This window comes from Pezoporus wallicus, unplaced genomic scaffold, assembly GCF_028554395.1.
Source record: "Pezoporus wallicus isolate ANWC-B61680 ecotype Strahan unplaced genomic scaffold, APGP_CSIRO_Pwel_v1 contig_3815, whole genome shotgun sequence".
In the NCBI taxonomy this organism is placed as follows: domain Eukaryota; kingdom Metazoa; phylum Chordata; class Aves; order Psittaciformes; family Psittacidae; genus Pezoporus; species Pezoporus wallicus.
The window spans coordinates 2,979,125-3,000,842 of record NW_026637911.1 but is presented as its reverse complement, the minus strand read 5'-3'; the positions used below and the strand labels follow the sequence as shown (position 1 = coordinate 3,000,842).

The 21,718-nt window shown below is 35.7% G+C and overlaps 1 protein-coding gene across 49 annotated transcripts in view; it reads left to right on the top strand.

The window, feature by feature from the left end:
• The window catches only part of RIMS2 (regulating synaptic membrane exocytosis 2), a 455,492-nt gene that overhangs the window by 117,790 nt on the left and 315,984 nt on the right, over positions 1 to 21,718 (top strand). For 3 of the 49 annotated variants that reach the window (XM_057408259.1, XM_057408256.1, XM_057408261.1), the window contains exon 1: positions 13,578 to 14,154. The exons of 39 other annotated variants lie outside the window; for them this stretch is intronic. In XM_057408259.1, coding sequence (XP_057264242.1) covers positions 14,033 to 14,154 — 122 coding nt within the window. In that variant the 5' untranslated portion in view covers positions 13,578 to 14,032. Of the gene's footprint in view, positions 1 to 13,577; positions 14,155 to 21,718 lie in introns of those variants that run through there. 7 more of the 49 variants (XM_057408272.1, XM_057408276.1, XM_057408273.1 and 4 more) reach the window with 3 other exon arrangements.

The window sequence follows — 21,718 nt, the reverse complement described above, 5'->3', positions numbered from 1 at the left end:
ATGTCTTTAACTGTGCTAAAAGACCATTAATAATCTAAATATGTAAACACAGACCTCAGCTGTATCAGAAAATTGAACATATTTTACTAAGTATTAACTGCAGCTTACATTTATGGAATTAAATGTAGTTTTGCGTTTAGCGAAAATGGAAAGCAATACAAAAAAAAAAATGGAGGGTAGTAGGATTTTTAATTTATTTTTTTAAATTAATGAGGCTAGTACCTTTCTTGGTTGCGCATATACTCTTAAAGTGCTGTTTTGTTGACTTTGCACAAACGCGCAAACTCACTGTGTGTTTGTAATCCTTAGTTGTGCTGTGCTCTGGAGGCTAAGCTCTCTTTGAATGTATAAAGAACAGATTTTGTTTCAATTTCTTATTTAAAAAATTGGTATATAAAGGTGTATATGTTACACCACAGAGTGCAGCTGAGGGAAATGGCTAATATTTAATAAAGCTCTCTGCTAACTTGAGTTTGTGGTTTCTGGTAGCGAAGTGGTTCTGGAATCTGCAGGAGGCAATTCAATGAATGCCTTTAATTTTCATACCTTTTACCATAGCTATATAGACTGAATTAAAATTAAAAATGAGAATGTATAGTTGTTACTGATGAAATTCTTTGGCTCTTTCTTTGTGCCTATAGAAGTCACAAATGATAAAGCAATAACTTCCATAGTGCAATTTAATTGTTATTTATGTTTTACATGGCAAATTTAATAATTGTAGTAAATGTCAATCTCTTTTATTAAGTGAGATCTGACAAAAAATATAACTAAAAATGAATGTAATATTACCATAGTAACCATATCACAATTTAAGTCGACATTATTATGCAATATAATTTTGTTTTCTGCCTTGTCTGTAGCATGATTATTCGGTTTTTCTGCCCCTTCTTTAAGCCAAATCCTTGTTTGGTCCCTTTGGCTACCCTGGAATGTCTTTATCTACTTCTACATTTATGTTATTAGCATATTTTCTTTTGTGTATTATTATCTATTTGTCACTGGTGTGGGTTTTTACCAAACTCTGACTAGACATTGAAAGTGTTTTTGAAGATACACTGATGGTATTCCTTCACTTAAAGGCAGAAATTATTTTCTTCTCTAACGCAGTTCTTTTCCTTTCGTGAGCTCTAGCTCACCTCTCTTCCTCAATTTCCAGCAATTCTGCAACCATTCATAAGTATCCTTTCAGATTTGTGGTAAAGTAAGTGGACACTTTGCTTCCAAGCTTTGAGAAATCTTAATTTTGTGCCTTTCAGTAAAAACAGGCCTTGCTGCGTTCTTTATTAACCAAGAAGACAGCCGCAGGCATTTTAAGGGAATAGTTACCTGTTCCAGCAAAGTACTGCAGTTCAGTGTCATTTCAAGTTCATTAGAAAATGTAGGCGATCCGAAGTCAGTGACTCTTAAAGTGGAGTTTTTAAAATCCATATGTATGATATGCAGTGGGTTGTGTATATGCATCTTGTTCTGACATCTCTGCACTCTGCAGCACTATGCCCTGTAATCATGCCCTGGTCTTTCAGAAAATTGCATCAGAAAATGCTCATTTCTGCAGCACTGGGCTTCCTGGAAATGCTATTAAGGACTGCAGTAAGTGTATCGTCTTCATAGAATAACAGGAGGTTAAGCTTCTCCAAACACAGTTTTCCCAGTTTCTGGTCCAGTGTTTTCTCAGCTCATACAATATGCTTGAATGGGTTCTTGGATGTAGTTTGTCTGCCAAAGTAAGTTTTTGTTATGCAGCTTGTAATAGGATGAACCATGAACTTTGCTCCAGAAAGCCCATTTTCTTTGCCAAAAAGAAAACAGCACGGACAACAGTTCTTACGGTAATACCTCGTTAGAATGAAAAAATGCATTTTAGTGGCAAGAGGTTTTATTCTGTAATGACTTTGTGCAACTCCTGGACTTTAAATGATAGACTTCATTAAGGATCACTTAAAAAAAAAAAGTAGCCATCAAGGCCGATAATATTAATGTAGACAGCATCTGATTTTCTTTGTCATTCCAAATAAACTGGAAAGTTTCAGAGAGGCGTTGAATTCCAAATTTCCAAATCAGTGCACAAACCTTTTTTTTTTTCCCCAGAGGTAGATTAATTTTAATTAAATCTTGTTGACTCTGGCAGGAGGTGCTGGGCTGACACAAATGGACCTGCCTTAGTTGTATCTTCATGCTCCAGTTAGAACTCTGAAAAATATTTAAGCTAGAAGAGAATTCACAATTAGTTCAACAATCTCACCTCTTGAATATAAAAAATTTGACAACTCAACATTTTTAGTTCAGCAATTTCACCTCCTTATGGTGCTAATTGGATTTTATTCCTAAAATATACAGCTAATGATTCATCTTCCTGTACCATTCATTAAGAGAGATTGGAACAAAAAGGAATTCTTGAAAGAAATCCAATGTAATGGTTTGCATTTCTTAGAAAACAATGTATATTTTGGGTACTTCCCATGTCTTGCAGCTGAAGTAAATGCAATGATTGGAGATTTTATTTTCATTTTGAAAATATGTATCAATATTTGCATCAAGAAATTGGATCTTCAAATAAAGTTGAAAGCAAAAATACTTAAAGTGCTAAGCACCAGTTTTGGTTTTTATTTATTTTTTTTAATCAGAGATTCTTCCCTAAAAGAGACTAAATATGAATTGTAAAGACCCTGAGAATCAGAGCAAGAAGGAAAAAATGAAGATATGTCACTTAAACAATAGAAAAGGGAGGAATATTTTGTAGATGAAAATCACTCAAAACAAACTCTGGGGCTTTTGATATTAAGGCCAGCACTAGTAGTGTCTCAGCTCCTCAACAAACTTGTTTGGATGGTGCTAGACTACCGTGCAGTGATGACTGATGCACTGTTGTAGATCAGGACCATTTATTCTTACCTATTTCATTTCTTCACTCCTTCTTCAAGTAATTAAAAGTGTTTATAAGAATGCTTGTGTCCCATTTGCAGATATTCACAAAAGCAGTTTGTTATTTTCAGAGTTAAGCCCTGAGAAGCTAACTAAACTGGGAGATTTCCCTCAAGACAGGCATTTTAAATTTCATCTCTATGTGGCATATGGGTATCTCTTTCGGAAGCATTTTTTTCTCCCTGAAAATGAGATTTATTTGGAAATTTATTCTGTGGTATATCACCAAGTATTATGAAGCCTTACAGTTAGGATAACAATCAATTATGAAATTAGCCCTAACACCCCCTTCTCCCAAAGCATTTAACGTAACGGCTGGAACTGCCTTTGCTCCACTAAGATAAAGCTTCAGTATTAAGTGGAAAACTTCCCAAAGTAAAATATTTACACTGCCTTAATACTTATAAAACCCAGTCTCCATGACATTGTCAAAGAAAATGAATTCCAGAGGCACGTCTTCATCAAGAAAATATTTTTCTGGTATTCCAATCAACTGAAGATAGGAGCAACGCAGGAGACCATAAATCTTACAATGACATGAAAGCAAGATAAATTAGTCTCTTTGAACTCATTCCCAAGATATGGAAGGCTCTGACTTTTATCCAGTGTACTGAAAAGCAGAAATTAATAAACAACCCAGTGCATGGATTTGTTCTCTTACCTCCTGTTTCAAAAGATTAAAAGGCTAATCTCAATCTTACTGTCATTTGGAGAATGATCTGTCTTATAGTTAACACATACATGAGCCTTTGTTTCCATCGCAGATCACCGGGACATATTGACATCCAGCACAAGTTTGAAAGCCTTTTAAGGTCCAATTCAATCACCTGAAAATAAAGATACTGCAATAAATCTCTTAAGATATTTTCCATGTGACTAAAAATAACTCTAAAATTAAATTCCAAACTTCTGAAGGTAAAAGAGCCGATTTCTGCAATGCATAACCACCATGGACTTCAAGATCAGTGTAACTTCTCTGCATAATAAGGAGCTTTGCGATCAGCCTGCTCACCCAAAGAAGTGTTTGTACAAAGGATTTCATCCAAAGAGGGTGATAACTGTGTATTTGACAAAGAGAATGTTATCTCTTTATCTGTGTTTATTGCAATCATTACTGTGCTGAGCACATTTACATTGTTGGTAATCATCAGTGGACTGTTGTAGGATTTAATTTCTGCCTTTGGCTTTGTGCTGATTATGTCCTCTCCTGAATTAGTATAATTTGCAGAATAAGGAATATAAGTATGATCTGCCTGTAAGCACTGAGGAAATCAACTTTCACCTTGAATACGTCATCCTGAGGCAGAGAGGACAGATGTCTGGAAACCGTTTTTCCAGCTTCTGTTTTTAGCATTTTATGTTATTACTCATGCATAATAGCGTGTTAGTAATTCTTCAAATCACCTTTTGTAGTTTGTTTTTTTTTTGAAAGGTGACATGATAACTTTTGGTGAAAGTGAAGAATAGAAATCTCTTTTGTAGCAGGTGAAGTTTTTAATGCATTGTTTCAAAAATCAATCAGATCTCTGTTCTAGGCCAGGACTTCTTGACTAGTGAGACACATCTCATTGGTGAACCATCCAGAACTGCAAATGAGGCATAAAGCAGGATTCATGTACTGTAGTGAGGTGCAAAGAAATATGAATTGATTGTGAGTCAGCTGAAGGTAAAATTGTTTGAAATATACTACTTTAAACCACTCATTCTCCCAGATGCGGCATCTAGTGAATACTGAGCCTACTGTATCAATGTGTATTACACGTACTCCTCTGCTTATTCAACCAAAGTATAACAGCTTTCTGTTCCTGTCAGGTAATGCACCTGTTCCTTTAGTCAGGGAAATGAGGTCTCAGTTAGACATTTTCTAACTCTGATTCTCCTGTCTTAATAGTATTCCTCTAAAACTTTAAAAATATTTTTGTATTTTATACCACATGTATGAGCATGCACAAATGTATATATTCATACTAAAAGCTATGTCTAGTCACTTCAGTAAACTGTCAGACATTCTGAGGAAATTGGAGAACTGATTATAAGCTCATTCTATGACCCAGAATTTACAGACATTATTTTGTAGAGAAAAACAGATGTATTTCTCCTGTAGGAAGCCCACCAGTCCTGCAGACATGAAACAAAATTATGAATTATTTATGACAAACTAGAATCGGGGTCTTGCAGGTTGAAGAAGTAATTTCTACATTTACTAGACAAATGCATTGTTTTATGTTTGCCAATTGCAAATTCTGCCCCAGCAGCTTTTTAGATAAATTACGTTTTAGGTTAGGGCCGTGGGTTAAAAACTACATATCCCTAGATTTTAGGGCTTCCTTTTTAATATAGAAGATCTACCATCAATAGGGATTTTCCTATGAAACATGCAGATCTGTGGATGCCTGGCTTATATGCTGGGAAAATGCATGGGTGCGAAAATGTATGGGTAGGAAAATGGGAGGGAATGTGCATAGCTATTTTTTTTTTTTATGACATGGTATCAGAACACAACCAAACCAGGAACTGGAGAAAGTTCTCAGACTAAGCAATAGATACGCAACTACAGAGCTGTAGTCATACCTCCTAAATAAGGTACTTAGCCATGCATAAGAGCACTTCATTAAACCTATTTTTGGGCACTCATGCAATTTTTGGTCACATGAGTGTTTTTTTATACATGCTTCTCTTTATCAATTATACAGGAAGAAAAAAGATGGCTTGGCTTCTAAAATACGCACCTTAGATGTCTATATTTAAGCAGAATGAATCTGGGTGTCACTGTTGATAACTTCAGACAATAGTTCAGACAATATAAATTCAAATTCTGAATTTGCCTAAGATCAATAACATCTTCATTTTTAAGCATGGAATTCCTAAGAGAGGAAGACTTAGAAGTTCCCAGATTTGGCAAGTGAGGCAGGAACTAGGCACTGGAGCTTTGCTGCGGAACAGACGGGGCAACAATGTACTTACAACTTAGCACTCAGACTTGTTTTTGCGAACATGTCACATAGCATATAATATTATTATCAAAATAGGAAAATCCAACTGCCTTATTTCACTTGTGCTGGAAAACCCGTCAAACTCAACTGTATTCCATTGAACATTTTTAAATCTTAAGATGTAATTTGTGCCTTTTTCTCTATTTTTGTGGTGTGCTGTAGTGATAGAAGCTTTTTGTTTCACTATGCAAGTTGTATGTATTGTGTAATATTCACACAATAGTGAGGGTGAGAAGGACAGATATAAGAGAAATAATTAAAATTAAACATTTTGTGTAATTATTTTCAATTATTCTATGCCTTTTCGTATTTAAATAATATTTCCTATATTGCCTTTCAACTAGTGTATTAAAGAGAATTCCAAGGAGAGGTTTGAGGAGCCAAAATCTATATTGAGCTAAGGACGTTAACCAATAAGTCAAAGTTATCCATGTTAAAGATAGTTTAAAAATGATTATACTAGGAGGTATACCTGGTTCTGTGGCACAGCTACCGATTCATTTCAAGACGTAGTACTGTTGTTTTATAGTCTTACCAATCATCATTAATCATGAAAGGTTTTTAAATTGCAATTCATTTGTCCAATTTATTTGTTTTTTTTTCCCCTCTGTCATACTCATCCTGATATGCGCGATTTGTATGGCCAGTGCCAGTTTTTTACTGTGTCCATATTAGGCCAAACAGCAGGATTTCCCAAGTGAACATATGGCACATTTCCTAGTATCTGCATATGGAGCAAAATCAGACCTATCATTGTGTCATCTGAGGTTTAAAAAATGTAGATTATTTAGCACTCAAACTATAATAAACAAGACATCTAGCATTTCAGTTTCACATTTTCATTTTTCCCTTCATAGGCTAAGAATTTAATTAAGCCATAACTAGACAAAATAAGATGAAATCTGAGCTCCCAAATATTTTATTTGGAAAATGTATTCTTTCCAAGATAGTAAATATGCAGGGAAAATCTCATGTTTAATTTGCTTGCTACCTTTCAAAAATTTTTAAAGCTGTACTTGTTAGTGCATTATGATTTTTTCTGTCATTTACTTAGACGATGATCAGTCACAGGGAAATGAATTGTTTGGTCTCATCACAGAACTTCAGCCCACCTTATTAAGGACAGTTGGCACTTTGCTCCTTAGGAACTCCAAAGCTTTTTTCCCATCCGGCTTTTTAGGCTTATGTAGCCTGTAATCCTTGACTTTCACAGGAATCTAAACATGTCAGGGTTAACTTTGTCTTTCATCAAAAAATAGGCATTTGCTTGCCTTTTTTTTTCCTCCTGTGTTGACGACATTAGTTCTGAGAATTTTCAGAGATGAGACTATCCAGATTCCTGTAAAGTTGCAAAATGTAAATTGACAGCTTATTTTTGTATTTTGTCCTGAATGTAAGTAGATTATTCAAAGCATCCTCTTAACTATTTGGAGTTTTGTGGTACTTGCTGGGTCTGTTCATGACTGAGAAACAGTGCACAGACCTCTTCCATTGGCACTAGAGCAGTTCCAATATTTGGAAACCCACTAGGGGCGTAGTGCTGAACTGTGCTTTTGGGCCTTGATCCAGAGGCTGTTGGCATGCAGCATTATCACTGATTTCCCTGGAATTAGGCTGGGAAACAGTGGCTGCTACAGGGAATGGTAGCTCAACAGACTTTGGAACAGCAAAGTTGTAGTACCCTAAAACACAGCAAGTAAGAGAATGGGTTGGGGTTCAAAACTCTACCTACCTGTCAGTGCAGCTGAACCTGCTTACTTAGGCTTTATTTCCAAAAGTATTTAATAGGTAATGTACTAACAAGGTTTGCGATAATGAACTATTTTTGTAAAGCTTGTTTTAGTGATAAATTATTATTATTATTTCATTACTTGGTGTTACTACTGGTGGAGCAGGAGATAAACTTCGGTTAAGTCCTTTGTACATGGGATAGCATTAGAGGTAAGTCAAATAGAAACTGGGGAATGAGGGAGTTCAGTACAACAGAGGAAGGTGGTTCCATGATCACCAGAATCAATGCAGCCTATAATGTTGTCTCCTATTTTTCTATCCTATTTCCGCTGTAATGCTTTGGAGGATCACAATAAAGCTTTCTTAAGCACCTTTTCCAGTTGCTAATGATAATTTTTTTCAAACTTAAGATAACGATGATGTGTCTGTTTACTGGCCATATTCTGATTGTCTTTCTACTGCTACAGTCAGTGGGTAATAGTTCAGTTCTACCCACTCTTCCTGTTTGCACACTATCCTGGGTCTTTCTCCTCCTTTGATGATGCTGATTTTCACACAGCTTGCTGGAACTTAACTATTTCAGTATATATGCCCCTATGAAATTAACCAGTCTCGTCAAGCATATTAGTCATGGTGATAGATGGTAATATGGACAGAAAAACAGAGAAATAGGCTGTCCAGTTTCCTAAGTCTCCTATCCTTGATTTAAAATCTGTAACTTAGGCTAAAAGGAGAGTATAGATTATTAGTAAATGGCTAAATGGGAGAAAGATGAAGAAGGACATTGGAAAGAATTATATGAATAGGGATAAAATGCCTCAAAAATGAACATAAGGAAGCAGGGAAATGTAGAATGTACTGAGATAAAAATGCAAACAAGAAAACGTATTTGGTGGGTGAAATTGAAGATGAATTTACTTTGTTCTACATTTCCCTGCTTTGTTAGTGGATATTTTCTGTAATAAGGTTCTGTCTCTTAGCGGGAATTTCAGTATCTTCCATTGTAGATCTGTGTCTTGACTACCAGGGAATAAAAACAGTATCACTTTTCCATTCTCAGTAAATGTTTAACTCAGTGAATTACATAGTTCTTTCAATATTTAATTATTTTACAGGAGAGAGAACAGCTTCAACAGCAAAGACATATTCCCTTTGGAATAACCAAGAGGGTGTTGATGAGGACTTAGTGGGAATATTTGAGGATGCGATAAGAGAAACCTGGGACTCAGTTTTCCATGTTCCCAGACACTGTTCCAACTGCCAGACTTCCTGTAATAAAAAAAAGTTTTGAATGACTGCTCAGGTGCCAGGTGAAAGAGAGGTTTGGTTATTACAATTCCTGGGCAGAGACTGATGCTTCCCTGCAGCTTGGATTTAGGTACTTTTATCCTTCTGGGATTGGGGCTTTATCTCTATCCCTCTCTTTGTTATTTCCTATCCTAGATATTCAGGATATTGGCTTCTTTCACTGTTACTCTTAAGTGATTAAATTTACAGTTGTAGATTTTTCTGTAATTCTTGCTAAACTTCTGTTGTGAAGCTGAACCTTTGAACATTGATGTGATGAAACACAAATGATTATGGGCTTCACCCCAGAAGAAAGTCTGGTTGCATTTCACTTGCAATAGCAAAGTGACATGTCCATCCTTTAATCTAAGTTAGAGCTTTAAAATCATGTCCCACCTTGGAGCATCAGTTTGCTAATCTGACCCAAAATGAGTAGTCTGATAAACTGTTACAACACCATCCAGTGTGCGAGGCCACCTTTTGTAAGTTGTTAACTTATCTGTCTAAAAACTGTTTGTTCAGATGTTTTTTCTTTTCATAATGAGAAAAATTAAATAGCCAAAATTTTTAAATCCTAAATATTTAGCTAAGTGTGTTGGTAAGGGCATATTGGAGGGCAATGGTAGCTGCATTACAGATATTTATGTGCTATCAATTACATAATTTTATTTAGCTTCCAGATGAAAATGAGGTTTTACTTTCTGTCGTTTCAAAATGTACACTCTTACTCCCAAACTTCAAGTGATCCATCTCTACTAGTTTCTTCTACAATACCATCAGACTATACTTACGTAATATCCATCAAATTAGAATGGAATTGAATCCAAAATTATACTTGATAGTATCTTTTATCACAGAACGATATTTGCCTTATGAGCCTTAATGTAAAGTTTTAATGATCTTGCATGACTTTACCTTATTTAAGCTATAGCTTAATGTGAAATGTCTTTTCTGTGTGGCTGTAGTAAAGAAGCAATGCCTGAGTAGTGTTTAAGATAACATATTTGTAAATATTTTCAACTCCCTTTGTATAATATGCTTACCTTAAGAGCATTCTAAATCCTAGAATCAAATTCAGAGAAGTTTGATCTTTTACTTGAAATAAAAATGTTTTATAGAAATTGAAAATTATCAATACATACTTGGGAGGTTTCTTGAAAAACTTTTTCCAAACTACTTGTAGCTGCAGGGGTTTTATTAAGATTCATCTTGGCTGGAGAAATAGGTATCTCTGTGGAGCTCAGTATACCCTGGTTTAATGGATCCAGTGATGCTTTTCTCAGTCTTATCTTTTCATTGTAGGCTGTCAGCCATGTCAAGTAATTGCTAAGACTATCTGTACTTGGTTTTCTCATTCTGTGCAATTTGGGTTCATGTCTATGGAATCCTTTGTAAAAAAAGAAGCCTTTGCATATAGGACCTCTTTTTCTTCTAATACAAATACTGGAATATGTTGAGTGAGAGACCTGAAGAAGAGAAAATGAGATCTAAAGTGTAAGGAAGTTAAATATGAAATTAAGAAAAAAACCCCTCCTGTGTTTTCCAGGATTCTTACATAAGGTTTTTAATCTGGGAATGCTGAGGGTATAATTTCCTAAATCTTAAATTTGATACTAAATCACTGTGCCCCTCATCACAAGAAATCTTTTAACATAAAAATGCTGACACATTTACATTTGAAGATCACTAACAGGGTTGACATAAGGTAACTAGTCCCTGTACTGTTCTGTTCTCAATGCATATTAGTGTACAGGAAATGATACTATGTGTGGTTCCACAGACTTTTGATTGTCAGTTGTATTCTAGTTCTGAAAGGATGGATAAATCAGTTGATACAGCCTGCTCTGCTCATGCTCCTTTGTTCCACCTCCTCCAGCCTCTTCTTTCTAGGCCTCTGTTTTCTTGACTTTTGTAGCTCAAAACATTATGTTTTGGAAAATGTGGAAGGAACTAAGAACCGGGCTTAATATTAGTAGGTCTGTATTATGGCGTCAATGCAATAATGTAGGCAACATAGTAAATATGGTGAGGAATTGTTTATTGACTAAAGGGTCTCTTGGTACAGCTGTAGAAGGGCCAGGAAAGAAAGGAAATCCTGTTTCTTTTCCTGTACCATTTCTTTGTTTCTTATAACGCCCCCCATGTTTCTAACAGTAAGTTCAATCTTTATGAAAATTACAGATATCCAGTGTATTTACACAACCCCAGTATCATTGCAGGTGAATTTTCTGCTGTAACAACTATGGAGTATTTGCTTTTGAAAGTACCCTTTTAGAATAGAATCATAGAATATTTAGGGTTGGAAAGGACCTAAAGATCATCAAGTTCCAACCCCCCTGCCATGGGCAGGGACACCTCACACTAAACCATGTCACCCAAGGCTTTGTCCAACCTGGCCTTGAACACTGCCAGGGATGGAGCATTCACAGCTTCCCTGGGCAACCCATTCCAGTGCCTCACCACCCTCACAGTAAAGAACTTCTTCCTTATATCTAATTTAAACTTCCCCTGTTTAAGTTTTAACCCATTACCCCTTGTCCTGTCACTACAGTCCTTAATGAATAGTCCATCCCCAGCATCCCTTCAGATACTGGAAGGCTGCTGCAAGGTCTCCATGCAGCCTTCTCTTCTCCAGGCTGAACCGCCCCAACTTTCTCAGCCTATCTTCATACGGGAGCTGCTCTAGGCCCCTGATCATCCTCTTGCCCCTTCTCTGGACTTGTTCCAACAGTTCCATGTCCTTTTTATGTTGAGGACACCAGAACTGCACACAATACTCCAAGTGAGTTTTATTTTTGTCTTTTCCTTATTAACAGTTTTACTTGCATGCATATCTGCAGAGTACTCTCAATTCCTTACTCCAGAATTAAATGAAAAAAAATAGAAATATCCATTTTGTCAGCAGTTTTAGAACTTTGATTTTAAATATCTGAAAATGAAGGCATAGAAAGGTATCAAATGTCCAGACCTTGATTGCAACTTCAAAAGCATTTTGGCTATGATGACCATTCATAAGGCACACAACAAAATGGTGATACACTTGAAATATGTGATAAAATATTAGTCTTGTACCTATTCCATGGTTAACATTGTCTCTGAACTGTTTAGTGGTGCATAACAGACTAATAATTATTTGAATAACTTGAATTATTTGTAACAGGATAATTCTTTTTCTCGCAGCAGATTAAAAAATGTTGTCTTTTGATTTAATGAATGTAAAGGCAAATTTTTGTATGTTACAAACATGAAATCTCTGTAATGTAAGCAAGGTGGTTGCCAAGTACTAAGTTTTCATTTTATTATAGCAAGATAGCCATAAATACTCATTAGCTCCTAATCCAGGATCTCAACAGCTAGGTTTTGCCATACATGTAGCCTGGTACTTTTAACCACAAATTGTAATGCATTCCTCAAATACAAGTATGTCTGTAATGCACAATATGCTGTAGGCATAAAACAGGTATTAAAAACTATTTTGTGCAGTACTTTGTACGTTCCCACATAAGTTCTGGGAACAGTTTTATTAGCTCATATTTTCTCCATTATATTTTTGGAAATACATAACATGGGTGTTGGTGGGGAGTCTTTACATCTCTTTTAAAGGGGAAAATTTTGTTCTGAGTTGTAGCTGCCATCCTTCCGGCCAAAGAAACCTGGATTGGTACTGCTTTCTTTGCACATCCATACAACACTTTAATTAGCTGGAAGCTTGCTTATTCCCATATCTTCTGGGATTAAAATCACTTTCAATGGAAGAGCTTTAATAATGTTCTTCATTTTATGTTGGCTTATTTGGAGATTTTGTAATTAGTGCTAAGATGTTAAAAACTGTGGGTAGGAAATGAGATATTCTAAGGAAAATCCTTTTAATTGATATTTTTCAGTTTGACAATGATAGAGTATGTTCTGTAATGTTATATGATGTCATCCTCTGGCTCAAGCATTAAAAGAGGAAAAATATGTTTTTTAGTCAGGGGTATTTATTTTCTTTACGTTTAATGGTATTTGCCATGCATATTATGCTGCAGAAACTCAGTGTGTTCCATTAGGTGACCAATTCTACTTGGTCTTTGACTTCCTGTACTGTATGTGTACTGGAGGCGTAGGCTTCTAAGACAGTGGCTTTTGCTGGAAGTGGACAGGTACGGAGCATTGAAATAAAAGCTTGATTTTACTTGGTTCCATCATGGCTGATTCTGTGCAATGAACTTTTAAAAGGTGCTGAAGGCTTCCTATTTTGAAATGTGCATATATAATGCAGCCATTCCTTTTAGTAATTGTTCAGGTTTGCATGATAAATTGTTGCCTTGATGCTGTATGTACAGTACCTGACAGATTAGTTATGTATGGATTGTATGCTGTTTGCTTCAGTCATGAATTGATGCTACATTTAAATGTTGGCACTGAGAAAACCTGTTATCTCATGTGAGGTACAGTATAGCTTTTCAGATGTGAGACACAAGGTCTATTGTTACAGTCTCAGTGCTTCACGTTGTTTATTATATGCAGAATATTTTGAGAGTGTCTTTCTGTCCTGTAGAGCTGCCTTTACATTAAGAAAAAAAAAAAAACCCTACATACACAGCCACCGGTATTAGTCATTTTTCCAGGGGAGGGAAGGAGGAGGGGAGATGCAGAAATCCTCCTCCTTTTAGACAGTAGTAACAGTGTGAGGATGCCTTGTCCTCATTTTTTTACTTCTGAGATTTTATTGCTGGCAGCCAGATGTGCTGAAACTCCTGACGACAGCATCTATTCACTGCGTGTTTTTAATAGGCTTGGAGAAATATGAGTAGAGTACATGAAAGCAGCTCAGCTTCACACTTTAGCTGGGAATGCCCAAAAAGCTTACTGCTGTTTAGAATTCTTGCTACAGTCAGGAGAAAGCCGCACGGGAACTAAATCTTCTACGACTGAATTAGAAGAATAATGACTGTACAATTAACTATCAGCCCCTGCTCATTTAAGCACAGTTTTTACAGAGACCAGGAGAAATATGGAACTTGATTGGCATGTTTGCATTTGATGGTGTGTTCAAAATAGATGACTTTTAAGACAGGTGGTGAAGAAAAATAGAAAGGAAGGAAAGAGAGAAAATGCAATTTGAGACACTGCGCCAGGTCTGCAATTCTGTTTTATCTCATTTTCATGGGGTTTTTTCATCCCCTCCAAATATTTTACAAAATGATCTTTTTGGACAAACATTGAACAACACTAGGTGAGTAGAAATGCAACATTTTGCCTTACCTTTTCTATGCTGATAGTAATCTATTTGCATGTTTTTCAGTGGGGTACTTTTATAATTGCACTCAGATATTAGTATTTTTATGGTAGCAGCGAGTCTCTTCTGTTGGTGCTTTTATGTTTTATGTAAGGGTTACATGAGAACTCAATCTGCAGAAATAAAGGCAGCAAAGATTGAATAAAATATTTAAGATGGTTATTTATCTTTCAAATACATTAGCTACTATTAGAAGCTAGCATTATTAACTGTAATCCTTAAAGCATATTAAATATTCATAAACAAATTTGTCTGAGAAAATGATTTCTCTGTGGATGTGGCAGTGAAAGGATTAAATGCTCTAAGATGTGTCTGTTTAACTGTACCTAATTTAGTGGGAGCTGTAAATTAGTACTCTTGCATACCTTTTGCAAAATAGGCAGGAAGCAGCTTCTCATTTTTAGAAGACTTAGATTGTGTGTGTGATGCTTTTTAATAATCTTTTTAACTGCCCAAATTGTAGCTGATCAGTGTGGATGCTTTGCAGCAGGTCAGTCAGCTCTGTAGGCTGTCCTTTCATAAATAGCTGTTGTTTTGTGGGAATTAGAAATGATAGGAAGAAGTTGTTGCTTATTGATGTGAGTTGGTTATTAAATTGATTATTTAGAATATTTTTGAGGGGGTAAACTGCATTAATAATGGCTCCCTTTTGTGGCATTATTCAGTAAACATACTATAATACTGATGTTTAGAACTTTTTCATACTGCTATAAAATATTAACAGTAAAAACTATGAAGAATTTTATCTAAAAGAGTGTGAGTGCAGATCAGGGAGAAAATGAATCCTGTAGTTTTTATAAAGATTGTGCGCTGATGGAAACATTCTGGAAAAAGGGTGGAAGTTGTATTGCAGAGACTATGTCTAGCACTTTTCTCTGTATCTGAGAGTGAAATCCCTTGAAAAATGGCTATTATTCCTTAAATAGAGCAATATTTGCACTCAATACTTAGAAAACTCTTACCATTTTATTTCCCAGAATATTGCTGTAAGGATTCCCTCCCTTACTGCTGGTGTTTCTTTTATAAATATTTTAATATTTATTTAATGTTACTCTTTTCAAGTTTTGATATCTTGGGTATGGATTTCTAATTAAGCATGCAAAATTATGGAGGTAGCTTTGGTAATCGTCATCACTTTAATAAATTAAGAGGTTTTTAGACACATAAGAATCTGTAGTCCATGAGATTTTTTTTTCTCACATCCCTTTGGAGTATTGTGAAATCTTTGAACCTCTACAAAAAGGAGCAATAATTTATGTATTATCAACTGTGATTGTAAAAGAGTGCCTGTTTCCAAGTGCATAGTTTCAGGCCTGCAGCAACCGACACAGCCCTTAGCAACTATTCTTATCAGGTACAAACCAAGTTCTGAATCTCTGGATCTGTTTTTACAGATCAAAATGCATGCTTTCTGTTAGGATTTTTTTTTAATATACATATGCATGATGCTTTTAGTTGTTTTTTTTTATTTGTAAATCTCTTGCAAAAGCTGGATACTTATGTCTATGGTATCAGCTTCACATCACAAGGCATCTGAGAATTATTTTATTCCATTTACTGTGCCTGAGGTTTAGAATTATATATATTCTGGAAGGCTGGCAAACAAGAAAGCACTATGAGGAAACCTAGACTCCTACCTAGTATGGGCTGCCTTACTTAGGGTGAGAATATTTGTCTATTTATAAGAAGTAATGTCATTTTCTAGGTACCAATTTCGGCCTCTATAGAACATCGTGTAGTTTTTTAACAATATGCAGCAGTAATTATGAGAGGCTAAGTCATGTATGCTGTCTTCTGAAGTTAAAGTTAGTTGAAAGTTATTTAAGGTTATTTAGTCAGAAAAATTCCATCTTCTGAATAAGTACCAGTATTTTAAATTTTATCTTGATGAAAGGGCTTTGAGGAAGCCATCTATTGAATAGTCACTAAAAAATCTTTCTGCCATTTATTTCAGAGACTAGTCCTTTCTGTTGTCTTACTGATTTAAAAAAAAAAAAAATTTTTTTTGTAATTAAATCAATCCTAGCGTCTGTTTTAGGTAGCTTTTCCAGTTAAAGCTTTGCATGGTTAATGTAATGCTCTAGCTAAAAACTAATAGTTCATGCAGTAAGAGTTAATGTTTCAGAACTGTGATAAGGAAAACAAAAATACCTCTAGCATATAAAAGATTCTGATTTGACGAAGTATAGCATGGTTTGTATCTTCAGACTTCGAAGTTAAATATTTTTCAGACTAAAAAGATATGACCCTTTTTCTTTTTAAGGTTTTCTTTCTGGTTTTACATCTAAAAAGTAAAAGTCAGATTCCAGAAAGATAAGGGCTGACATTAAGCATAGGATGATTAACTAATGTGAAGAAAACAGGTTAATGCATGCTAATAGTGTAGCAGAAAATGCAATATAAAACAGTGATAGGGAAGTAGATAGTATGCATATAACTGTAACTGAAAATAGATTCGTATTAATTTTCACATTGTGTTCTTTGAATTCTTCAATTCTTCTAGAAGTTTAGACGTTTTGTAATTTTGTTGCAGGAAAGCCAGTTATCTCAGCCTTTGCTTTCTTATATTTTACCAGACATTAATAGGAGAATATATTAAACTGGTTTTTATAATTTTCCATAGAAACCTTACATGAGTTGGATTTTTATTTGCATATATTTTGTGTTGCAGTAGCTGATGTGAGAGCACACAAATGATATTAAGCTCCTCATGAGTTATATTGGCAATTCAGTTCTCCTTTGCCAGCTACATGGCAATGCTTTGCTGTAAGATGATGCTGGGAGCGTAAACTGATAGCTGCTTTCTGGAGCTTCCTCCTGGTCCTGCACATCTCTGTCTGACATTATCCACTCCATCCAGTTGAAGCAGTAAGAGCTATCACTTTACCTCAAAACCGTGTGTCACCTATGTTGGGGACTGTAATGTTATTTCCTGTGTAATAGGTTACTTTTTATTGAAAAAGGATTAGAATTACCTCATGTCAGGAGGTGACAAGAATTGTTTTGCATTCTTACCATTTGGCAAATAGCTAGCTTGTGGAATAAATTCTTCAAGTTTCTGGGAAAGAAAGTATGGAAAAGAAATCATGAGCCCTTTTCTGAAAACATACTAAGGCTTACATTACATCCAAATTCTGAAGCAGTGTCTAAAGGAGCTTCAGGTTCTTTTGCTGTCTAAATTTTTTTCTGATGAATTTCAGTGATATACTTTTCATTCAAATGACTAAAGATGATGAAATAAATAAAGTTTTTACATGTCTTCAAAGCATTTAGTTACCAGATAAGCTGGGTTTTCTGATTGCCATTCTTCATTTAGAGTTTAGTGTGCAAATACTGTGCTGTCAGATGCTCTATTTGTAGCAGCATGCTTTGCAAAGTCACAGTTGCTTTGGGCAACGTTCAGATTAACACATCACTGCATAACGGTGAGTATCCGTTGCGACTAAAATTGATACGAACTGTACACAGCAGTATCAGTCCAATTTTACCATTGCAGAATATGTTAACAGCTTTCCTCTGAGAATGGAAAGCAGTGGATTTACCTAAATCTGGTTTCTCCCACAACACATTGGTACTTTGTTACAGCTATGTGAAAGTGAATTTGTTGTCTAGGTTGGCCACACAGGGGCACAAGATAACTAATGTTTCTGGCCCAAAAATAGTACAGAGTTTGTTATCAAATTCTGTGTACAGCAGAGACTTTCAAAGCCTGGAATGGTTTGAAATTAGATGCACTTAGATTAAAAAAGTACACTGTGTTTTATTAAAGACAAATATTTTTAAAGACTCCTTAAAAGTTTTCACTTTTTCAGTCCCTTGGTAAGCATCTTTTGGTTCAATGCATTGATTTTCAGAAGGTCACTAAAATACCTAATAAATTAGCCTGCTCATGAAACCAGATATTTACAGAGAAAATATAATTTAAGCAGAAAAATATGATTTGCATTCATTATCTAATTTTCAGTTTCATTTCCTGAATATACCTGTGAGCTATTTACTAATGATCAGCTTTATAATGAAGTCATCACATGATGTCAGTAATTGCTGTCACAGACAATTGTTGTTTGTCATGATGCAAGTAATCATTACTTTGACATTGAAGGAAAAAGTTCATTTTCTGTTCCTTGTTGGGAAACAATTCTGTCAAGATATTCCTGTAGGATAGATTTGAGTTTTTTTTTCTGACTCTTACCAGTTCAACAAAGAGAGAGGTTTGCTATAATTCTAAGGGAACGTTGCATTTTCAAATATTAGTCTAAGAGCCAAGGATAAACCACACTGATGGCATTAGAACTAAGAACATATCATCCATATTCTGACACACAATAGTGTATAATGACTGAAACTGACTCTCCTCACTTTCAACATCTAGCTTGCCTATAACTATGTTTAAAAATTTAGTTGGGATTTTCATATCTGCTCCCTTTTACCTCCATAATAGATTCATGTAATCCTGTTTTAAATAATTCCCTGAAATTTGCAGCTGATGTCCTTTCTCATGCAATGTTGGAAGAAAATCCAGGACATTTGTTTGTATTCCTACCATGTATTTTTTCCTTATTGAGTTTAAAGGCATAGCAAACCTACTTCCTCCCCTGGTTCTTAACTGTTTGAGCCTTCCTTCTGACCCAATCAGGAATCCAAAACTAAGCTAGCCCCAGATGTCTATATTACTTCAGAGAGGTTATCCATCTCAAATTATCCTCTGTCTTTTTTATTTGCTAAAATTAGAGGCATAAGCCACTTCTATAAACATAAGGGGAAGACTGGCTGGGACAGCAAGTTGTATACACAAGGCAGAGAGAGACTTGCAGCTGTGTGCTTGGGTTTTTTTGCACCTTTTCCATGGGTCCCTCCCATAGAGCACTTCATGTCCTCTTTGAGCTGCAAATACCTAACACCATCTGTCCTTTGTCCCTTGATTCGCTACTTTGGGAGAAAGTGAGAAAAGTGGCATGAGTTTTTAAATCTTCTCATCTTCCTATTTCCCTTGGAGGAAGCAACTGAACGTATTAATTTTCCACAAAACTATTTCTTTCTGAGAAGAAATTCTGTATTTCGTCCTGTTTTGGCAGCCGTTGGGTTTTAGGTTTGTTTTTTAAATCTTATTTCTAGGAAAAGCCATCTCTAACATCCTGCTACAGATATTTTCAGACAGGAAAGAGATTTTCTTACAGAACGATTTCTCTTCACATCTCGTCCAGCTCTGGAGAGAGATACCTTCTGTTACTTCCACCTCAGTTGCTACAGATTTAATAAGGTGACATATGCTACCTCCATGAATCTCACAGAGCTTCGATATTTGCAGCCATAACAGGTTTCTGTCTATTCTTATTGTGCATCAGCTGCTGTTATCTGATGATGGTAGTAAAATCTTAGTTGACATATGATCTTAATCTCCCACCAGCAAGAAAAAAAGAGGATGAGTCAGAGGTGGATAATTTATTTCCAGGTAGTAATTCAGATTGTATGTTAAATTGACAAATTTAAATGATCCTAAACTTGGAAATGGTTAAGCATGCCTTAAAACTTTATTTTTTTCCCTCACCTGTGTGAAAGCAACAGAAATCGGGGCTATATTTGGGTTACCAAGTGCAACATTTTTGTTCAGAGCATATAAAAAGAATCTCTTTCCTTTCTTGAATAACTCAGATAACTCATATCGTTCCTTAGAACATCCACACAAGATGTGGGTATTATCTTCTTTTTCTGGAGGAAGAAAAGTCAGAAGTGTGATATTAAGAAACGACTAGTGATTTTGTGTACTGAGATTGAAACATTTTAAAGATATTTGTCCAATGACAAGAGCTCAGTAGTTTATGAAAACTGTATATTCTAATATGGACATCCAAAACCCAAAGTTGACAGTCATGACCCTTGATATGTCTGAGGATAGATTGAGCTGTGATGACTGAAACAAAAACCAGCCCCAGCTATCCATTTTACTCTTCTTGCGAGTGCTGTCACTCTGGTAAAACTGGCATGAATGCTATGTGAATCTGCTCCATACTGCCTCACTTTAGAGTCTGGTTTGTTGGTATGAGGCAAAGTGAATATGCTAGGCCATTTGGTGCAGATGGTCAGACTCATTCATAAATATTTCTGTTTTCCCACTTGTACAGCCAAAAACTCACGGTGAGGGTCTTCACGAGTCCTGCTTTGCTTAGTACCAAGTATGTAAAGAAATGGTTGGCAGGACTCATGCAGTCCCTCACCTTTTTTTCACTCCTTTCTGTATACTTCATAGCTCTTTTCATTTTGGGTCAGTAAGTTAAATCACATGCATGTTTATGGTACAATGTGTCTACTATTGGCACTATTTGCCAGGTCAGTAATAGTAATTACAATGCATTGTAGAAATCTGGGGCTTTGAAAATCAAAACTTCCGTTATCAGAACTAAAGAATGTCTTTGCATTCCTTGACACAGAAGTGTTGCCAGCTGCTCCTGCCACCCTTAGTGACTCAGTGAAGCGGTGGAGTGGGGGAGGACCACTTCTGTTGGCATGGGCCCTGCTGTTTCTGGATTTTCTTTTTTTTCTGTTTTTGATCATTTTGCATAGTGTGATTTCTGGGCGGGAAGAGAATTAGAAGGGAAAATAAACCCTTTTAAACCTCTACTGTAGACAGAAGAGTACAAATAAAATCAGAACATTTGGCTGTGTAGGTCTGGTTAAGCTGGGGAGGAATAGTACTGCAGCTACAGTGCTTCTTTCCTCTTAGGTGAGACAGGGCTGTCCTACCAGTTGCTAACTGTGAACCTAGAGTCCCTTTAGATTTCTCAGGAATGTACTCTTGGTTTTGTACTATAAAGGTAGAATGCAGGTTTACTCGTAGAAAACACTATGTGTCAAAATAATTCAAGAGAGATAGGCGTCTGGTGGGCCTCAGGTGCTTTACAAGGTTCTGAGATAAGGAATAAAAAATTAAATATCGGCCCCTGAAAATCTAAGATGATTGTTGGAGGTAACAGTATCAGTTTAGATTTCCCTGAGATAAAATGTTTGAAGGAGAAGTTGGAAGCATTTCAAGTCCTTGGCTTCACTTCAGCATGTGCTTTGCAACAGGGAGGCAAAGGAAACTTTCTGGTTTCTGCTTTTTTGTTTCTTAGCCTGAAAGGAGATAATTATGAGAATAAGAAATAAAATAAAAATGTTTTGTATTAGAGAATTTTGTCCCAACTTTGTCTAAGAATGACAGGGAATACAGATTGAATTGCTGAAACATAACTTTTGTTGATTCTAGAATAAGAATTGAGTTGAATTTAGTGTGCGGAAGTCAAAGTGAATTTGCACAGCATCTATCTATATAAAAATGAAATATGTCTTGATTAATATATCTTACCCTACCTGCAATTTTTAACTTATTTTTCTGATTAAGATATACTTCCAAATTCCAATTCTCTGGATTCAGGATAATTTTTTATCATGAAACTTTATCTATACTTTCAATAAATTAGTTGTCTCTTACATAGTAATAGCCGTACAAATTATAATAGGAACA